This window comes from Podarcis vaucheri, assembly GCF_965113315.1.
Source record: "Podarcis vaucheri genome assembly, chromosome: 7".
Taxonomy (NCBI): domain Eukaryota; kingdom Metazoa; phylum Chordata; class Lepidosauria; order Squamata; family Lacertidae; genus Podarcis; species Podarcis vaucheri.
The window spans coordinates 2,125,476-2,145,660 of NC_138765.1; the positions used below are offsets into that span (position 1 = coordinate 2,125,476).

Here is a 20,185-nt window from a genome sequence, read left to right on the forward strand (position 1 = left end):
TCCCTCACAATCATGTCCCTCTTAATATCCTTCTCCCTCACAATAATGTCCCTCTTAATGTCCTTCTCCCTCATAATAATGTCCCTCTTAATACCCTTCTCCCTCATAATAATGTCCCTCTTAATCTCCTTCTCCCTCACCATCATGTCCCTCCGAAGGTCCTTCTCCCTCCTCGCTCTCTTCCAGGCCCACCTCCCTGGCCAGGGCCTGAGGTCCCTCTGGCTCCCTCCCGGACCCCCCAGCCTCTCTTCCCTCCCCTTCCCGCCTCCCGGGGCAGGGAGTTCCCCAGGCTTCCCCCGAGAGGAGACCCACCAGAGCCCGGCAGGCGAAGGCGAGGCCGGAAGGGACGTCAGAGGGGAGGAGGAGGAGGAGGAGGAGCGGCCCGCCTTCCTTTCCTGTCCTCTCTAGGAAGCCAGCTCGGCGCCTCTTAACCCTTCTCTCTCCCTGCCGAGGAGCCCGGGGCGTCAAGCGGGAGAAGAGGAGGAGGCGGGGAAGAAGCAGGACCCAGAACCCGGGACTGGGCGCGTGTGCGTGTGAAGTCTCTTGGGCTTGGCGCTTGCTGGTCATTTTCTGACAGGAATTTTTTCTCTTTTTAATCAAAGAACTTCACTCCTTTATTAAACTGGTTGTTCTGTGTCTCTGGGTACGTTTCTGTGTGGGTTTTTACTTCGTATCACAGCTCTTTTCCCCCCGGCACCTTGGGCCTGGCCTTCAGGGTTGTCGTTTTGAGACCCCACTTCCTCCCTGGGTTTCCAATTATTACTTTTCCTGGAAGGGACAGAGTATTACTGCTCCCCCTGAGTCTCCTTTGATTTCCTCTCCCAAGGTAGAGACTTCAGTTACTGTTTTCAGCCTCAATGAGCAGGAACCTCTTGGAAACATTGCTCTCAACTGATCAGCTGTTTGAGCTCATCTCACTTTCCTCCCATCTGTCCAGAGCTTGGTCAATTCGGCGACCCAGTTGGGCCTAAGTCTCTCCGCGGACACGGAGCAATGGATCCAAACTACAAGAAAGAAGATTCCACCTAAACATTAGGAAGAACCTCCTGACAGTAAGAGCTGTTCGACAGTGGAGTTTGCTGCCAAGGAGTGTGGTGGAGTCTCCTTCTTTGGAGGTCTTTAAGCAGAGGCTTGACAACCATATGTCAGGAGTGCTCTGATGGTGTTTCCTGCTTGGCAGGGGGTTGGACTCAATGGCCCTTGTGGTCTCTTCCAACTCTATGATTCTATCATTCTCTCCTGGTTTCCTTTTAATTTCACGAAAGGCTTTTTGGCTTTGTTCTGCAGTCAGTCCAAAGCGCATTTTCACTCTCTCCTTAAATGTGAGGGAATCAGAGGTTTCATCCTCTCTGAGATCTGAGTATATTTCACTCAAAATTCCACATATCTGTGGGCGTAAGTAGAGCATCCAGTTTTCCTCAGGAATGTTTAAGTCTGCCAGTCCGCTCAAAACTAAATAGGATCTGTGTGGGTTTTAACTTCCTATCCCACCCCTGCCCCCAATTAATATGCGACGACGCAAGGGCTCCCCCCCCCCCCGGCAGCCTTGGGCCCGTTCTCTCTCCTAAATATAGTGCACCCACCTCACAGAACACAATTCCCACAAATGCCCTCCAACTACCTCAGATTATCTTGTGGGGGAGGACTGTTGGAGAAAAGAACACTAAGTAACCAGATTCCCTCTAGGGGGAAATCTGTGGAATTACAATGGCTATGGATGGAAAGATACTGGGAGAAATCGAAAGGATGTTTTATTTGGTTGGAATCTTACAGGAACAGACTACGGCTATGAGTGAACAATTGATGACCTTGAATCCTGAAACAAGTAGTTCTGTTCAATGTAATGAGAACCTGGCTGAGAAAGAATCCACAGCTGAGCCGGAAATGATAACCAAAGAAGAGGAGAAGACAAAACAAGAAAGAGAAGAACTGAAACGGGAAAATATTGTCCAGAAGCTGACATCTGTGGAATATAAACAAGGAGACTATTGGACTGAACCTACTACAAATCTACGAAAGATCCAGAAGATGAAAGTGGAGGCCCTGGGAATTTATGAAATCAAGGAATTTAAAATAAAGAAATATAATTGGCGCCTCCACATAGACTCTGACTTTGATTATGTTCAAAATTCATGCCTTGTGGAAATTCCTCAGCAGTTGCTTGCAAATATGGGAAGAGATTTTGGACTGACTGTGAAAGAACTCTTTCGAGACATGAAGACCGACATAAAGGATTGCCAACTAGGCCGGCGGAGAGGGACTGAAAGAGATTTGAGAGCCTCGGACGTGAGGAATCCGGGCTAATAATTGCTATTTTGGACATGTTTTCGGAAGGGACACAAACCGGGGAAGGGAGGGAGGGAAGAATCTAGTTTCAACAACACTTAAGACTATGGGATTTAGCTAACAAGATTATTATTTAAGACAAAATGGGAAATCGTTGGAAGGGAACTGAGGTCCAACTTAGAATAAATTTAATTTTGCTTTTTTTATATATATAAAGGACTAATATTAAGATGGATAAGGAAATGCCAATTTGCTGATACAAATTTGGGAATAGGGATGCAAGGGAGGGGTGGGGGGAAGTCAATGACCAGGGTTAGAAAACAAGTTTTTTTTTTCTTGGAAACTATATATGTTTGTTGTTTTATTTTTCTGTTTGTTTGTTTTTATGTTTTTCGTGTTTTTGTCTTTGTCTATATAAAATGTGAAAACCCAATAAAAAATTTTATAAAAAAAAAAAAAGATTATCTTGTGGGGGACTTGCATGAGGTAAAACTCACTAATTGGGAGTCTCAGGCAGGATTTCTTCAAATAAACATTAACGATTTTATTTAACAAGGAAGTTTATGACATGAGTGGATAAAACGTAGGATATTTCAGTTTACAATGTTATTTCCCTTCAAGGTTTTCTTTTTTTAATGATATTTATTGAGAATTTAAAATTATAGAGAGAAAAAAGAAAAAGGAAAAGAGATAGACAAAAAAAAAATGAATTCAACAATACAATTCAATAAGAAAAAAAACGCAAAAACCACACAATACATCAAAACCAAAAACAAAAGCAAACAAAAAATTTAAAAAACAAATCCAATATTTCCAAATCTTTATCTTTCATTAACTTGTTTCATCGACCTCCTCACACCTCCCTTTTTTGTATTCTAGTTATTAATTATCTCAGCAAATCCTTTCCATCTTTCACTATATTCTGTCATTAAATTACCTTAATTTATTTTAACCTTATCTTACCATAAAAAGCCCTAAAGCTTAAAACTTAAAACTTATTTATACGTAATTCCTTAAAGCATTTCCACTAAAGCCAAATAGTTTCATTCCAACATTTTTTCTAACACTCATTAATTTTACAATAATTCTCTAAATGAATTTTTAAACTTTCTTCCAATCTTCATCCATCGTCTGCCTTCAAGGTTTTCTCAGTTGTTTCACACTTGAGACTTTGGCTCTTAACAAGGTGGCACTTTCTGCCAGTTACCCTACTCCCGAGGTATTCCAAGCCAAAACCCAAGGGATCTCTGGTTTGGGAGTCTTCTCTTTCTAGAAGGATCTCTCCCCTCCTGACTGGGATGAGAGCTCAGCAGCCGGTCTCTTTCCAGCTCCTCCTTCTCCTGACCAAGCCTCCCAGTTCATTCCTGGCCTGATTTACTCTCCCAGGACACCACACACTGTCCTTCCCACTAAGCTCAGAGACGCCTTTCTCTAGCTGGTGATCTTTTCCTCAGAGTGGATCTTTCCACCCAGAACCAGCTCCTCTCACTCCCCATCTTCCCCACCTCCTTCCAAAGCTCCTAGCCATGGGGTCAAATGGGCCCAGGTCTCCCTCCTCCAGCTCCAGGGCTCTTAGTCTCTCCGCTAGACCACATGGGGCGTCTTTGGGTGTAGGATATTCTCCTAGGTGCCCCAACCTGCCACTTCCCCTAAGCTTATTGCAGCCTGATGGCAACAAACAGGCGTGTGTGTCCTGCTTGTTGGCAAGTAAAGCAACACCCTCCCTGGTCGGATGGAGGGACTCGCCTCTTGAATGGTGGAAAGGACCATCCAGCCATGTAGCTGGTCAGGGGCCCAGGCCCCTCCTGAATCTTCTTCTGAGGGTCTCAGGATGGGTGATGAATTTCGGGGAATTGGATTGGCAGGCAGTGCCCCTCTGCATTTGTCCCTGCCTTACCCCAGTGCATCATGACACTCGGAAGCCACTCCTGAGAGGACCTGTTCTCCTCCCCAGCCTCCCTTTGATTCCATGGGCCTTTCAGAGTGGGACCTCCCTTTCCCCCACTGTCTCTCTAGGACACCTGGCTCACAACAAGGCCAGCTTGTCTTCCCAATGTTCCTGTAAGTGAGGAGAAAATGCTTGCCATTTCTGTTTGCCACTCAGCAGTGCTTTGGAGTCACAAGACTCTCTCCACATTCCACACATTCCATACTGTTGGAAGTCTCACGGGAGACGGATTCCTGTTCCTTTGTTGTTCAGTTGCTCTCTGCTCTGACAGAGAGAGGGTGTATTTTTCTGTCTGCGTAGCTAGATAATAAAACTCCTAGCAATGTAGCCCAAACCTCTCGTCTCTTCCCTGTGCTGGAAACTCTGCTGAATGGGGAATGTGCCTGGAGCCTTATCAGAGGCTCAGGTCGTCAATCACGTTGAGGCGATTCCGGAAGATGAGCTTTATCAGCTCGGTCGAACGGAGATCCCCAGAGGAACTACCAGGGAAGAAGTTCCCTTGAACTCGGTGCAATGAGTTCTGGGCAGACCTGCAGAATTCTCCAGTTCTAGGATTCCACGACACCCCAGATCACTCTCTGTATCTGGGAAGGGACTGCACCAGAGCTGTGAAGTCACTGAGGGGCGAAGAGGAGACAAGAAGAGCAAGCTTTCTCTTGGCTAGAAACCAAACACCCCAGAAGGAGCAGGAAAGGCCCAGAGGGGGAGAGGCTCTGCAAGGACATCCCCCTGGCGGGCCTTTTCCTCGCCAGGCTCTCCGGGCACCAGATAGGCTTTCATTTTGTTTTGTTTTTTTATATATAAAATATTTATTGAAGTTTCACAAATTTTATAATCAGACACAACAATGCAAACAAACACAAACAAGAAAAAACAAGTATAATTTCAAATCCTTATTTTCGTAAAACTTACTTCACCGACCTCCTCATATCTCCCCTTTCTGCATTCCACTTTCAATTTTTTAGTTCAGCAAATCCTCACTCTTAATTTTATCTAATTGTTAACCTTTCTTTTCTTTTAACTTAATCTTTACAGCTGTAATCCACTTATTTTCTAAAACCGCATCATTTTAACACTCATTAATTTTACAATGTTTCTTAAGATAGTTCTTAAATTTCTTCCAATCTTCTTCCGCCGTCTCTTTTCCCTGGTCTCGGATTCTGCCAGTCATTTCTGCCAATCCCATGTAGTCTATCACCTTCATCTGCCATTCTTCCAAGGTGGGTAGATCTTGTGTCTTCCAATACTTTGCGATGAGAATTCTTGCTGCTGTTGTAGCATACATAAAAAAAGTCCTGTCTTTCTTTGGCACCAATTGGCCGACAATGCCCAAGAGAAAGGCTTCTGGTTTCTTAAGGAAGGTATATTTAAATACCTTTATATATCATTTCCCAGAAAGCCTTAATCTTTGGGCATGTCCACCAAGGGTGAAAAAAAGTACCTTCCGTTTCTTTACATTTCCAACATTTATTATCAGACAAGTGGTAAATTTTTGCAAGTTTGACTGGAGTCATGTACCACCTATAAATCATTTTCATAATATTTTCCTTTAAGGCATTACATGCCGTAAATTTCATACCGGTGGTCCACAACTGTTCCTAGTCAGCAAACATAATGTTATGACCAATATCTTGTGCCCACTTTATCATGGCTGATTTCACTGTTTCATCTTGTGTATTCCATTTCAACAGCAAGTTATACATTCTTGACAAGTTCTTAGTATTGAGTTCTAACAGTTCTGTTTCTAATTTTGATTTTTCCACCTGGAAGGCAATTTTCCTGTCCAACTTGTACACCTCTATTATTTGATAATAATGAAGCCAATCCTGCACTTTAACTTTTAATTTCTCAAAACTCTGCAATTTCAGTTTGTCCCCTTCCTGTTCCAGAATTTCCCAATATTTCGGCCATTTGGCCTCCATATTGAGTTTTTTCACAGCCTTTGCCTCCATTGGCGACAACCACCTTGGGGTTTTATTTTCCAACACATCTTTGTATTTAATCCAGACATTATATAATGCTTTCCTGACAATGTGATTTTTAAAAGCTTTGTGAGCTTTAACGTTGTCGTACCAGAAATATGCATGCCACCCAAAAATGTTATTAAAACCTTCTAAGTCCAAAATGTCTGTGTTCTCAAGAAGCAGCCAGTCTTTCAATCAGCAGAAAGCTGCTGATTCATAGTAAAGTTTAAAGTCTGGCAGGGCAAATCCCCCCCTTTCCTTTGCATCAGTTAAAATCTTAAATTTTATTCTGGGTTTCTTGCCCTGCCAGACAAATTTTGAGATGTCTTTCTGCCACTTCTTGAAACAATCCATCTTGTTCACAATTTGCAATGTTTGAAACAAAAATAACATTCTAGGCAATACATTCATTTTGATCACAGCAATGCGGCCTAGCAGTGAAAGCTTCAACAGATAGGCTTTCATTTTGATGCCAAGGACATCCTGAAAGGATTTAGACCAGTCATGACGTGAAGGAGGCATTGAAGGAATAAATCGTAATTTGGGTAAGCGCTCCTCCTCCTCCTCTGCATCTGGCCAGAGCCATGGCTGCTTTCCTGAGGCCTTTCCTCTGCTTCTGCCCCCATGAAGGTTCCCTGATGGGAGGCTGTGGGGACTGCAGACAGGCCAGCCCTTCAAGAGCAAAAGGGGGCCATCTTGGAGGGGGAGGGTAGGTGTAATATTAAGCCTTACTGAGAGAGTCCGAAATCCCCCGATTCTCCTCCATGACTTCCTTATGGAGGGCTCTCTGGTCAGGATCCAGCAATGCCCAGTCCACATCTGTGAAATGGAAGGCTACATCTTCAAAGCACACTGTACCCTAAAAGAAAAAGGTGAACTATTACACTTTGTTGTTTTCTGCCTCTTAATTGATGTTCTGTATTAACTGGATTTTTTTCCTGCACATTTTATGGATGCATATTTTGATGTGTTAATGGAATTACCGGTATTCATTGTGTATTTTAATAAAGGGCATTAAGAAACTGGTGTTCTCCAAATCATTCTTCAAATCCTGTGCACAAACATTCCCGTTTGCCACATGGAAGGATCCCTTCTTCTGTCCCTCTGTGCTGTTCTTGCCGGGTGGGGAGTGTTGGGATCCCAGAATGCTGTGTGAGATAGTAAGTCTGCAAGCTTGAGTCTGCTAGCTGATGCAACTGGCTGATGCAATCGGCCTGCAATACTTTCTATGCAAGTGCAGGGTCAGAATGATGTGGGTCAGAATAATGTGCTGTCAGCTGATTGGCAATCCTTGGCTTAAAAGGGAAACCTGTCCAGCAGTAAAGGTGGTGGTGCAGAGAAGTGTGGTCAGAGAGAGAGAGTCTTCCTCTTTGCCTTAAGGTGCAGCCAGGTACTCCGTTTGACTGTATGAGCTGCTCCTGTATTATAGCCTGTAGATATTTGTAGATATAGAACTCACAATAAATATACTGCACTGAAGAACCTGGAACTCTAAGCATTTCTGCTGAAGCGCCACGAAGATTTCGCGACAGGGAGGACCCTCCTGAAGCCCTATAGACATCTCCAAGGTGCGCAGGGGAATGAGAGGGGGAAAGCCCCATTGTGGGACTGATGGGGTGAATCCTGGCCACTCTCTGGTATGGGGTGTGAACTGCTTAGAAGCCTACTTGAGCCTTCAACCCTCCTTCCTGGGCGGTTCCTCCCAGTCCATGACATCCTCTCTCCCCACATGGCCCCTTCCTCCTACCTGCTCTGGGTCCACAGGGGCAGCTTCTCCTCCGCCACCAAGAAAAGATGGACAAGCAGGTCTTGCTGGCATCGTTCCGTCTCCTGTGAGAGAAGAAGGTAAGTGGGAAGCCAAGAGCGCATGCTTCACTCCGAAGGAAAACTACAGGTGCGCCTTCAAACAAGGAGGAGTTGCCACCTAAATGTGGACGTTTGCACCCATTTCACATACTAGAGTGCAAAAACACATCTCCCTTTCTCTGGGCTCTTGGTCCCCTGTGAATTCTCCAATAAGATGAAAAGAAATCACAGATCAGTTTCCGAATCCACAGCTTGTTACCAGACAGAGAAAAAACTCCTTCCTCCTTACCCAGAGGCCTGTCTCTGGAGTCCAAGGGAGTCTTCGCTGCCTCAGAGGAATCCGGACCCATTTCTGCTAACAGATCCTTCTTCTGAAAGAGCAACAAGGATTCAAGAGAGAGTGGGGAGAAGGATTAGAAAAGGAGCGGCAGACGCAAACACTTCAGGGCTATCCAATATCATTCCTCGGATGCTTTCCAAAAAAGGATGGGCAAATTAGTAGAGAATTGGGGGATACTCTCCCTCCTCTTCTAGAGTTGGCTGCAAACCTCTCGGGGTCCTTTGGCCTCCTGGGAGGAGAACTGCCTCAAATGCTGGCTCTGCACCTCTGAGCAAGGGGTGTCCTCCTGACCCGGGTTCTTCCTCACAGAGTTTTCCCAGAATCCCCCACTGCTCTCATAGTGGGTTGCAAGGCCTCTTCCTGCTTCAGGGCCAGCTGAGTCTTGCTCATCCATCTCTGTTCTCTGGACACCTCCAGGAGATCGGAAGGAGTCCCTAGGTCTTCTGCCACGTTCTGCCTGTCCTACTGAGAGGTGCCAGAGAATCCTTTAAAGCAAATGCATTCTTCTACTCCCAGATTGATACACAGTCAGGAGAAACGTTCCCTGGGCAAGCATGGATGAGTCTGAATCACAGCCCAGACTCGGAGTTCAAGCACCATATTCCCATAGTCTGAAGACAGACTTCTGTCTTTGTTCTGAGGGCAACTCCCTCCCCCTTCAGAAGCATGGCTGACTCCCACTGGGGGGCCTGGAGCCATCGCTAGCCCTCTGCTCCTCCCTGAATGGGCCTCATCCTCTTCTCAAGCCATCTCTTCCTCCTGTGGCAGGGAGTTCCATGGGTCTAACTGCGCACTGCGAGATGGAAGGACTTTGTTTAGCACAGAGGTCAAGTTTTTATTTCTGCCTCCAGATGTTTCCATCTGGCTGCCACCTGGGCTAAGGAACGTGGCTGATTCCTCAATCGCATCAGGGTTCCTTTGCAGGCCCTTTTCTTCCTGACTCAGTGACTCCTCCCCAAAGGAGCAAGAGAAGAGTTGCAGACCTCCTGTTACTTGCAGCCTCCCTGGCTTTCCAGAGAGGAAGGGGGGGCAGAACCTTTTAGCCCTGGCTTGGGGATCCCCTTGCAGGAGCTGAGCAGAATCCCCACGGATCCGTCCCCTGCAGCCCTGGGACACCCTGCCCCACTTCTCCCCAATGCACCCTAGGGCAGAAAAGAGAGGAAGCTCATCAGATGCCAGAAGGGAAACTGAGGCAGCTCCTGCAGGAGACCAAAGCCCCCTCCCCCTCTTGCAGGGAGGATCCTGGGAAGGAGGGAGGGGCATTTGCTTGGGAGGACCTCGTCCCCCCCCCTTATTCCCTGTCCTCTCTAGGAATGTAGCTCAGTTCCTTTTAACCCTTGCAAGGTGGAGCAAACCAAGCTCACATTCTCTCTCTCACTCTTCCAGAAATGGCAGCAGAGCTTAGTGGGTAGAGCATGAGTCTCTTTGATCTCAGGCCCCTGGGTTCAAGCCCCAGGCTGGGCAGAAGATTCCTGGCTGGCTGGGGGTGGGCTAGATGACTTTGGGGGCCCCTCATCATGACTCCCTGGCCCTCGTGGCTGTTCTTCTGAGCCCTTGCAAAGCGGAGCTCGCCCTGCTCCCTTCTCTCTCTCTCAGGAGCCAGGGCCCCAGAGGGGTCTTCTTGGGGGGGGACCCTCCCCTGCAGCCCTGGGACCCCCCAACTCCCCAAGGGAACTCACTTGTGGAGCAGAGAGACAAAAGCCCGGATGGGGGCGGAGCTTGTGCTCTGGGGAGCCTCCTCCCTTTATTCCTCTCTAGGAAGCCAGCTGGGTGCCAGGGGGCGTGGCGCAGGTGCAGAGCTGCTCCATGGGGGGGGGGGACATTGGGGGCCTGGCAAGCTTCTCCCTCCGCGGGGAACAGATTTCTGTGCATCTCGAGAGCAACAAGAATGTATTCCTTCCCCCCCTTTGCTTGAGAAGTAAAACTCTGCAAGGGTTTGGCTCCAGGGTCCCTTGAGAGAGAGTTGGTTCCGACTCTCTGAGCAAAGAGGAAGGAAAAGGGGGTCCTGCAAGGAGAGGATGAGGGGAAGACCCCCTTTTCTAGGGGTGGGGGAGAGGGATTGGGCTCCCAGGTCAAGAGAGCACCTTGTATCCTGGCACTGAAAAGACACCCCCCCTCACACACACACTTTGTGGCATCTCCTTTCGGCAAAGGGTCAAAACATAGTTCCAACTTGGGCCAAGGGGAGTCTGGAGATGAGGAGGTTCCTAGTTTGGAGAGACCTTGACATTTGATTTTAAATTCATTTTGGATTATATCAAGGACTGTGGGGAACAGGTGAGTTGGATCATAAAATCCTAGAGTTGGAAGAGACCAGAAGGGCCATCGAGTCCAACCCCCTGCCAAGCAGGAAACACCATCAGAGCACTCCTGACATATGGTTGTCAAGCCTCTGCTTAAAGACCTCCAAAGGAGGAGACTCCACCACACTCCTTGGCAGCAAATTCCACTGTCCAACAGCTCTTACTGTCAGGAAGGTCTTCCTAATGTTTAGGTGGAATCTTCTTTCTTGTAGTTTGGATCCATTGCTCCGTGTCCGCTTCTCTGGAGCAGCAGAAAACAACCTTTCTCCCTCCTCTATGTGACATCCTTTTATATATTTGAACATGGCTATCATATCACCCCTTAACCTCCTCTTCTCCAGGCTAAACATGCCCAGCTCCCTTAGCCGTTCCTCATAAGGCATCGTTTCCAGGCCTTTGACCATTTTGGTTGCCCTCCTCTGGACACGTTCCAGTTTGTCAGTGTCCTTCTTGAACTGTGGTGCCCAGAACTGGACACAGTACTCCAGGTGAGGTCTGACCAGAGCAGAATACAGTGGCACTATTACTTCCCTTGATCTAGATGCTATACTCCTATTGATGCAGCCCAGAATTGCATTGGCTTTTTTAGCTGCTGCGTCACACTGTTGGCTCATGTCAAGTTTGTGGTCAACCAAGACTCCTAGATCCTTTTCACATGTACTGCTCTCAAGCCAGGTGTCCCCCATCTTGAATTTGTGCCTCTCATTTTTTTTTGCCCAAGTGCAATACTTTACATTCCTCCCTGTTAAAATTCAGCTTGTTTGTTTTTGCCCAGTTCTCTAATCTGTCAAGGTCGTTTTGAAGTGTGATCCTGTCCTCTGGGGTGTTAGCCACCCCTCCCAGTTTGGTGTCATCTGCAAATTTGATCAGGATGCCCTTGAGTCCATCATCCAAGTTGTTGATAAAGATGTTGAATAAGACCGGGCCCAAGACAGAACCCTGTGGCACCCCACTAGTCACTCTTCTCCAGGATGAAGAAGAACCATTGATGAGCACCCTTTGGGTTCCGTCAGTCAGCCAGTTACAAATCCACTGAGTGGTAGCATAGTCAAGACCGCCTTTTACCAGCTTCTGTACAAGAATATCATGGGGCACCTTGTCAAATGCCTTGCTGAAATCAAGGTAGGCTATATCCACTGCGTTCCCTTCATCTACCAGGCTTGTAATTCTGTCAAAAAACGAGATCAGGTTAGTCTGACATGACTTATTTTTCAGAAATCCATGCTGACTATTGGTGATCACAGCATTCCTTTCCAGGTGCTCACAGACTGTTTGCTTAATGATCTGCTCCAGAATCTTCCCTGGTATTGATGTCAGACTGACTGGGCGGTAATTGTTTGGGTCCTCTCTTTCCCCCTTTTTGAAAATAGGGACAACATTTGCCCTCCTCCAGGATGAAGGGTGATGAAGACAATTTTGGGTTGGAATCCCCCAGAGACCTACTCCTCAATGAGAAAGGAAAGAAACTAAGACAGAGACCAACAAAAGACAACGAAAAGTGCAAGTACAAACAAGATGAAGAAGAATTGCAGAAGGGACATGGAAGAGATTTAAGGGCCTCGGACATAAGGCTTCCAGGTTGATGGACTGACATGACCCGAGACCAGGAAGAAGAGACGCTGGATGATGATTGGAAGAGAATTTATAATGGAAATTTCTTATTTTAGAATCAGCTAATGAATATTAGGGAAAATGTGGGAATGAAACTATATGACTCTAGCAGAAATGATATCAGGAGCTATGTATATTTGAAATTTAAGATTTAAGTCTTAAGGCACTTAGGGGTAAGATAAGGTTAAATAAATTAAGGTAATCTGAATAACAGAATATGGGGAAAGATGGTAAGGATTTGTTGAGTTAATTATTAGCTTAAATTGTTAAGATAAATTTTGTAACAAAAATAAAGATGGAAAGAATTTGCTGAAATAATTACTAAACTAGAACACAAAAACGGAGGTGTGAGGAGGTCAATGAAACAAGCAAATGGAAATTATGGATATGCAATTTGGGATTTGTGTTTTTTTTCTCTTTTTTTCTTTTTCTTTCTTTCTTTTGCTGTATTGTATTGGTTTTCATATTTTGTGCTTTTCTCTTTTTTATTGTTCTTTTTTCTTTTTTGTATTGTAGTGTTGTTTTTGATTTTTTCTTTTTCTTGTAATTTCGAAATTATCAATAAATATTATTTTTAAAAAACAACAAAAACAAAACATAGTTCCAACTTGAAAACCACCTCCAGGACCAGGCACCCTCAATGGGCTTTGGACTACAACTCCCAACCGGGCCTGCCAGCAGGAGGCATGGAAACAGCCGTCCAAAAGGTCCAGCCAGCTCCAGAGGAGACCCAAGGCTGCTCTCCAACGGGGCGCTGCTCCAGGCATCTGAGTTGCCCAGTTCAAGGGAGCTGGCGGGACTAAGGACCGGGGTTCCTGAATTGCAGGGGTTGGACTAGATGAGCCTGGAGTGTCCTCTTCCAGGATTCCTCATCTGGCTGCCAATGCCACGGCTGGAATGTCTCCCAAAACTGCCCCCCCTTCCACAAGGAGCTCTCCCCCCCCCCTGTGTCTTAAACTACCTTTTGACTGGCAACCATCTCCAATCTCCTTGCTGGACAATCCCAAACAAAGATGCATTAGATTCTCTGAAATCTACTCAGGAGTCCTGTAGTTATTTCATGCTCTTTATTGCAGCTTGTAAAACAGTGATTTAATCCCCCCCCAACCTCAATCTTTTATCTACATTATTTACACAATTAGTCCTGTCTGATTGGCTGATTCTGCTTCCCCTCCTGGAGCCTGATTGGTCTTTTCCTGCAAGCCAATCAGTTGTTGCATTCTAGGATACTACTTGCCTTTTGTTCTAGGATCAAAGCTTAGTACATAACCCCCCTCCCCTCTACGTTCCCGTTGCGCCCAGAAGGTTAGCATTCATAGTCGTTGAAGTATGCCGGTCACCTATGTATGCCTTGTGGTCTTGGGTGTCTCAGTAGGGGTTCCTGGTTCTGGCTCTTGTTCCAGGGCTGCCGGCTGTGACGGGGTCGTTGGGTTGGATGCTGCTGGTCCACTCGGTTGTGGTTTTGGTTCCTGTGGCTGCTCGGCCTCAGCCACTTCTGGACTTCCTAGTTCTGCCTTCCTTACCCGCTCCTCCTGCTCCCGCTCTATGGGCCTCACCCTTCTGCTATCCCCTTGGGATTCTTCTGTCCAGCCCTCCTTGTAGTTTCCCTCCAGGAATCATCCGGAAGTTCAATAGTCCCAAGAAGGCTTGGAGTTCTGCCTTACCCTTAGGTGCAGGGGCATCACAAATAGTCCTCACCTTGTCCCCAGTCAGGCGGACTCCGTCTGCGTCTAGTGTAAATCCTAGAAAATCCACCTGTTGCACTCCTAGGAGGCACTTTTCCTGCTTCACCTTGAGGCTGGCCATCTGTAAATGGTGCAGAACCGTGCGGAGCCGGTCCCCAAACTCCCCCAGCGTGGCCCCGGTGATCAGCACATCATCAAAGAAGGGGGTGACGGCGGGAATTCCTTTGAGGACAGAGTCCATTAGATTTTGGAATATCCCTGGGGCCACGCGGACGCCAACTTGCAGCCACTTGACACGGAACGCGCCCCTGTGCATTACAATCGTCTGTGCCTCCACAGTGGCCTCGTCCACTGGCAACTGCTGCTAGGTCTGGGCCAGGGCCAGCTTGCCAATAATCTTAGACCCCGCCAGGGTGGCAAGGACATGGCTGACCATTGGCACCGGGTATGCATGAACCGTAAGGGCCTTGTTTATGGTCTATTTGTAGTCTGCGCAGATGTGGACTGAGCCATTGGGCTAGACAGGTGTGATGATTGGGGTTTCTCAGGGGGCATTAGGCACCGGCTAGAGCATTCCTTGCTCCACAAGCCAGTCTAATTCCTCGTCAATGTGGGGCTTTGAGGGTGAACGGGACCTGGTGGGCCTTGAACCTGGTGGGTCATATGGCGGGGTCTAGTTGTAGGCCAACAGGGGGGGCAGTATTTCATTCCAATGCCCCATCGAAAACCTCCGGAAACTCTTTGCACGTGACATCCACGTTCACGTGGGAGCTGGTGCAGTTCACCCCGGTGATGGCTAACCCCAGTGGCCCAAACCACACCAACCCCAGTAAGCTAACCTTGAGTTTGTGGAAGTCTCCCAGAGGGTGAATGGGGCTGGCCAAACTTGGAGCTGCCACTGGGACACAATTTCCTTAATGTCCATGCCAAGATTATGGACAGGGTTGAGCCTGTATCAAGCTCCAGGCGGCATGTAAAATGTAATTTTTTTCCGCATTAGAATGAGGCAACTGGTATACCTGACAGTCTGTGATCTTTTGCCCTGGTGTGTCAGACCATGGGGCCTGTGACTCTTGGGTCTGCCATCTGGTTCAAGGCGTTGGGCAGGGCCAATCAGTTGTTGCATTCTAGGATCCTTCTTGCCTATTGTTCTAGGATCCAAGCTTAGAACATAACATTCCCCTTCCTCCATGTCCCCAATTCTTAAATAGGCTTTATTTCAAAACAGGGTGGGGGGTAGAGATGGCTTAGTCTTCCAAACAACCCTTTATCCATTAGTTAGTAGACAAGCTTCCCAGTGCAAGGAGAGGAAAGCAGACCTCTGAGCCCAGCCTGGCCCCCCACCAAATTCTGCCCGCATGCCTTGAGGCCCCAAGATGGGCGGAGGAAGGCCTGGGGGGCAGCTGCTGGCTGGGACTTTGATTGGGGCAGGGTGGGGGCACAGGGAGAGGGAGACAGGACGACCGGCCAGGGGGTTTCACTGGGGGGATTTATTCACATTGGTTCTCTACCCAAAAACCACCACCTTCTTTTCCAGCTTTTCAGACTTCTCCTCCCTTCCTTTCATGGAGACATCTAGTGCTTCTGTTTTCTTTGTCAGTGTCTCTGTTTTAGTGGTCAAATTTGTCACCATTTAATGGTTTTTATCAATTCGGGCTAATAGCGTCTCCAAATTTAACACAGGCCTGGTGTTAACTGTTTTTGAACTGCCATATTCAAAATCTCCCTCTCCCTTGTTCTCAAAGCAGCCTGTTTTCCAGCAGCACCTTATCAGTTTGTCAAGGTCACAGAATAAATCTTTCCCAAGAGATCCTGTTTCCTGCATTTTTCCAGCCCTCCATAGGCGCCGACTCCATGGGGCTTGAGGGGGCTCGAGCCCCCTCAAAAAAATTTTTGGGGGGGCTCAGCCCCCCCAATAATCTCGGGCGGGCGCCCTTCCAGTAGAGCGCCGCCGCCGTCCCCCGCCTCCTCCGCACCTGCTCCTTCGCCAGCCAGCCAGCCGCGCGCCCTAATCGGAGAGCCCCGGCTGCCAAGGCACTGCCGGAAATCCGGAAATCCCGCGAGAACAGGGGAATCCCGACTGGCCACACCTCCCAGCCAGCCAATCGGCTGGCTGGGGGGGCGTGGCTTGCCCTATTTAGGGCCGGAGCCACTCTATTTGCATATTCATGAGCTTATTTATTATTCATGAGCTTTCCCGGGCCCCCCCAATATTTTTTCTAAGTCCGCGTCCCTGCAGCCCTCCCTCTTCCTTCCAGCCTGATCACCAACACACATAAGCTGTTTAGCATAAAATCCAATTTCTCAAATTAAGATTTCAATTAAACAAATGAACCAAATAATTACTTTAAGAGAGGAACCATAAAACAGAAAAAAGAAATAATGTGTCCAAGAGGACATAGCAATTTAGACGTCCAGATAAGAGTGGTTGTCTTGCAGGAATCCAATTCTCTTTAAGTGGCTCAGAGTAGAAGAAATATTTTCCTTCAAAGAGAAACGAACTTGTCCAAGCCTGTCTTGATTTTAGCTTTTTCAGGGAGCTCTAAGTCCTTTTAAGAGCTCCAATTGTGTTAAGAACTTAAAAATGAGACCAAACTTTCATAAATCCCTCTGATCACACTCTTGGCACTGAAATAGTTTCTACCCTGTGTGAATTCTCTGATGGGAAATGAGATTGTTGCTTTGACTGAAGCTCTTTCCACATTCCACACACTGATATGGTTTCTCCCCTGTATGGATTTTGTGATGGGCTGTGAGACTTTCTTTCCTGGTGAAGCTCTTTCCACATTCCAGACACTGATAGGGGTTTTCCCCTGTATGAATTCTTTGATGGGAAGTGAAGGTTATTTTCCAGGTGAAGCTCTTTCCACATTCCACGCACTGATAGGGTTTCTCCCCTGTATGAATCCTTTGATGGGAACTGAGTTCAGCACTCCGACTGAAGCTCTTTCCACATTCCAGGCACTGATAAGGTTTCTCCCCTGTATGAATCCTTTGATGGGAAGGGAGTTGGGAGCTCTGACTGAAGCTCTTTCCACATTCCAGGCACTGATAGGGTTTCTCCCCTGTATGAATCCTTTGATGGGAAGTGAAACTGTGCTTACTAATGAAGCTCTTTCCACATTCCAGGCACTGATAGGGTTTCTCCCCTGTATGAATCCTTTGATGGGAAGTGAAACTGTGCTTTCTAATGAAGCTCTTTCCACATTCCACGCACTGAAAGGGTTTCTCCCCTGTATGAATCCTTTGATGGGAAGTGAGTTCGGAGCGCATCCTGAAATTTTTCCCACACTCCAAGCAGTGATATGGTTTTTCACTTGTATGAATTCTACGATGGCAAGTGAGAGTGTGGCTGCGACTGAAGCTCTTTCCACACTCCAAGCATTGATATGGTTTCTCCCCTGTATGAATTCTACGATGGGAAGTGAGATTGTACCTGTGACTGAAGCTCTTTCCACATTCCACGCACTGATAGGGTTTCTCCCCTGTATGAATCCTTTGATGCAAAGTCAGTTCAAAGGTCGTCCTGAAGCTTTTTCCACATTCCAGGCACTGATAGGGTTTCTCCCCTGTATGAATCCTTTGATGGGAAGTGAGATGGGCCCTCTGATTGAAGCTCTTTCCACATTCTACGCACTGAAAGGGTTTCTCCCCTGTATGATTTATTTGATGGGAAGTGAGAGATGAGCTATCAGTGAAGCTCTTTCCACACTCCTCACACTGATAGGGTTTCTCCCCTGTATGAATCCTTTGATGGGAAGTGAGATTGGCACTCCGAGTGAAGCTCTTTCCACATTCCACGCACTGAAAGGGTTTCTCCCCTGTATGAATTCTTTGATGGGAGGTGAGCTTGGCCCTCTGATTGAAATTCTTTCCACATTCCAAGCACTGATAGTGTTTCTTCTCAAGGGGATTTCTTTGATGGGAAGTGGAATGGGAGCTCTGACTGAAGCTCTCTCCACAGTCTGAATCCTGATTTGGCTCCTCCACTGTGTGGATTTCGTTGTGGTCTCCCTTGTTCTTCATTTCCAATTCATCACCACCTGAAACTAAGAGGCAAACGGATTAGGGTCTCGGGAAGAAGTGCAGTCCTAAATTATGGAACAATGCTAATTAATGCTTGGGACAGGGGAAGAACCAAAGGGAGTTAGATGTTACAATGTTCCTTTTGTTCTGTAAAAATGTATAGTTTCGTATACAAATCAAGTTGAATATTATATGTTTTCTCTCTCTAGTTTTTAAAAGTACAGCTTAACCTGGTAATGTCATTTTGTTCAAATTTAAATATGGATCTATACTATCTTCATAAATAAAATGTGCTTTTATTATTACAGTATTTGTCGCTCTATTGGACGCACCGGACCACAGGACGTACCTTTTTTTTAGAGGGGGAAATCAAGGGAAAAATATTATCACACACCCCCCCCCCGCAGCCCCAAAGAGCCACGGACACGATGCGCACAGCCTGTCCGCTTCTCCCAGAGCTTCTCAGGGCTGCGGGGGAATCCCGGGTCCCCCCCCAGTCCCAAAGAGCAAAGAAACCAAGACAGCGAGCGGGATCCATAGCTGCTCAACCTCTCCAGCCAGGAGCTAAACCTCTCCAGCGCGGCTAGAGAAGAAGACAAGGCAGCAAGAGCGATCCATCCCACTCGCTGCCTTGGCCTCCTCTTTAGCCTTGCACAGCATCTTTAGCCTTGCGCAATGGGATGGATCGCGCCCGCTGTCCACCAGGGCTGGACTAGATGACTCCTGGGGTTCCCTTCTGACCCCGCAATTCTATGACCACGGAAGGTGTTGGGGTCTCCACCACTGGAGGCTTTTAAGCAGCGGTTGGGGGACCATCTGCCTAGTGTTCTTTAGCTGTGATTCCTACATTGTGAGGGGGCTGGGCTAGATGACCCTCGGGTGGCCCTCCCAACTCTATACATTCCTACAATTCTGCGGCAGGAGATCCACAGCCACTTCACACAATGCCCACTCCCAATTTTCATCGGAGAGACATGTAGCTTCAGTGTCTAGGTAGGTACCCCCCTACCTGCCACTCTTCCCCCACCCCACTTAAGCCGAGGGAATTCCTGCCCAGAGAAGCTCCCAGGTGAGGCAAGGGTTAAGATCTACCTCTGGTAAATGGCTTTGTATCCCCCCCTTTCCCTTTTCTCTTCCTCTTCTTTGCTATTTCCTTCTTTTGTGTTTTGTTTAATCTGTTTTTATTGTATACTAAAATAAAAGCTGCAAAGTTTCCTTTTTTATAATATCCCCCCCTACAAACTAAAATGTTAGATAAAAACACTGATCCAGAGGAAAAGAAGGGGGTGGAGAAAGGATGGAAAAAGAAAAAGAGGCAGAGATAGAGAGATTTTTTAAAAGTTGGCTTCTTTAGCCTCGCACAGCCTCCCGCGGCTGGAGAGGCGCGCAAGGCTACAGAGGATGGATCGCGCTCGCTGCCCTGGCTTCCTCTTTAGCCTTGCGCAGCCTTCCCCCCGGCTGGAGAGGTTGCGCAAGGCTTTTCCCCAGGAGGGAGAAGGGACTGACTGGCCGCGTCAGTCCCTTCTCCCTCCTGAGGAAAAGCCCGCAAGACCCGCGAGAAGCTTGTGTGTGGCTCTTGGGGGCTTTTCCTGCCTGCCTCCCCCCACCCCTGCATTCGCTCCATAGGACACCCAGACTTTCCCCCTTAGTTTTTAAGACGGAAAAAGTGCGTCCTATGGAGCAAAAAATACGGTATTTAAAAGGTGGCCAAAGCGGGAAAGTTCCCTGTCCAAAATTAAGATATACAGTATTACCTCGGGTTACATACACTTCAGGTTACAGACTCCACTAACAGCGGCAGCAGGAGGCCCCATGAGCTAAGTGGTGCTTCAGGTTAACAACAGTTTCAGGTTAAGAACAGACCTTCAGAATGAATAAAGATCTTAACCCGAAGTACCACTGTACTTAAATGTTACATTACTGTGAGAAGTTACAGGGGACGAGGCAGGGGGCCTTCTCGATAGGGGCACCCACCCTGTGGAACGCCCTCCCATCAGATGTCAAGGAAATAACTATGCAACTTTTAGAGGACTTCTGAAGGCACATCTGTATTGGGAAGTTTTTAATGTTTGATGTTTTATTATATTTGTTGGAAGTTGCCCAGAGTGGCTGGGGCAACCCAGTCAGATGGGCAAGGTAAAAATGATAAAATTATCATTATTGTTACTACAGGGTTCACTGCCTGAGATTCAAAAAGCATGGCTCTGTTTTGGGAT

At 47.2% G+C, this 20,185-nt stretch overlaps 2 protein-coding genes and 1 long non-coding RNA gene across 3 annotated transcripts in view; 1 reads left to right on the forward strand and 2 right to left on the reverse strand.

The window, feature by feature from the left end:
• The window catches only part of LOC309536733 (uncharacterized protein), a 105,305-nt gene that overhangs the window by 9,733 nt on the left and 75,387 nt on the right, over positions 1–20,185 (reverse strand). The window contains exons 3-4 of the mRNA XM_082230966.1: positions 8,294–8,375; positions 7,946–8,028 (exon numbers count right to left, since the gene is read on the reverse strand). Coding sequence (XP_082087092.1) covers positions 7,946–8,028; positions 8,294–8,375 — 165 coding nt within the window. The remainder of the gene's footprint in view (positions 1–7,945; positions 8,029–8,293; positions 8,376–20,185) is intronic.
• Positions 2,763–20,185, forward strand: part of LOC309537018 — a 95,019-nt gene continuing 77,596 nt past the window's right edge. Inside the window, exons 1-2 of the long non-coding RNA XR_014221756.1 lie at positions 2,763–2,907; positions 3,429–3,505. This is a non-coding gene — a long non-coding RNA (uncharacterized lncRNA). The remainder of the gene's footprint in view (positions 2,908–3,428; positions 3,506–20,185) is intronic.
• The window catches only part of LOC309537565 (uncharacterized protein), a gene marked incomplete at its 5' end in the record, with an annotated part of 50,499 nt that continues 46,572 nt past the window's right edge, over positions 16,259–20,185 (reverse strand). Inside the window, one exon of the mRNA XM_082232465.1 lies at positions 16,259–16,483. The remainder of the gene's footprint in view (positions 16,484–20,185) is intronic.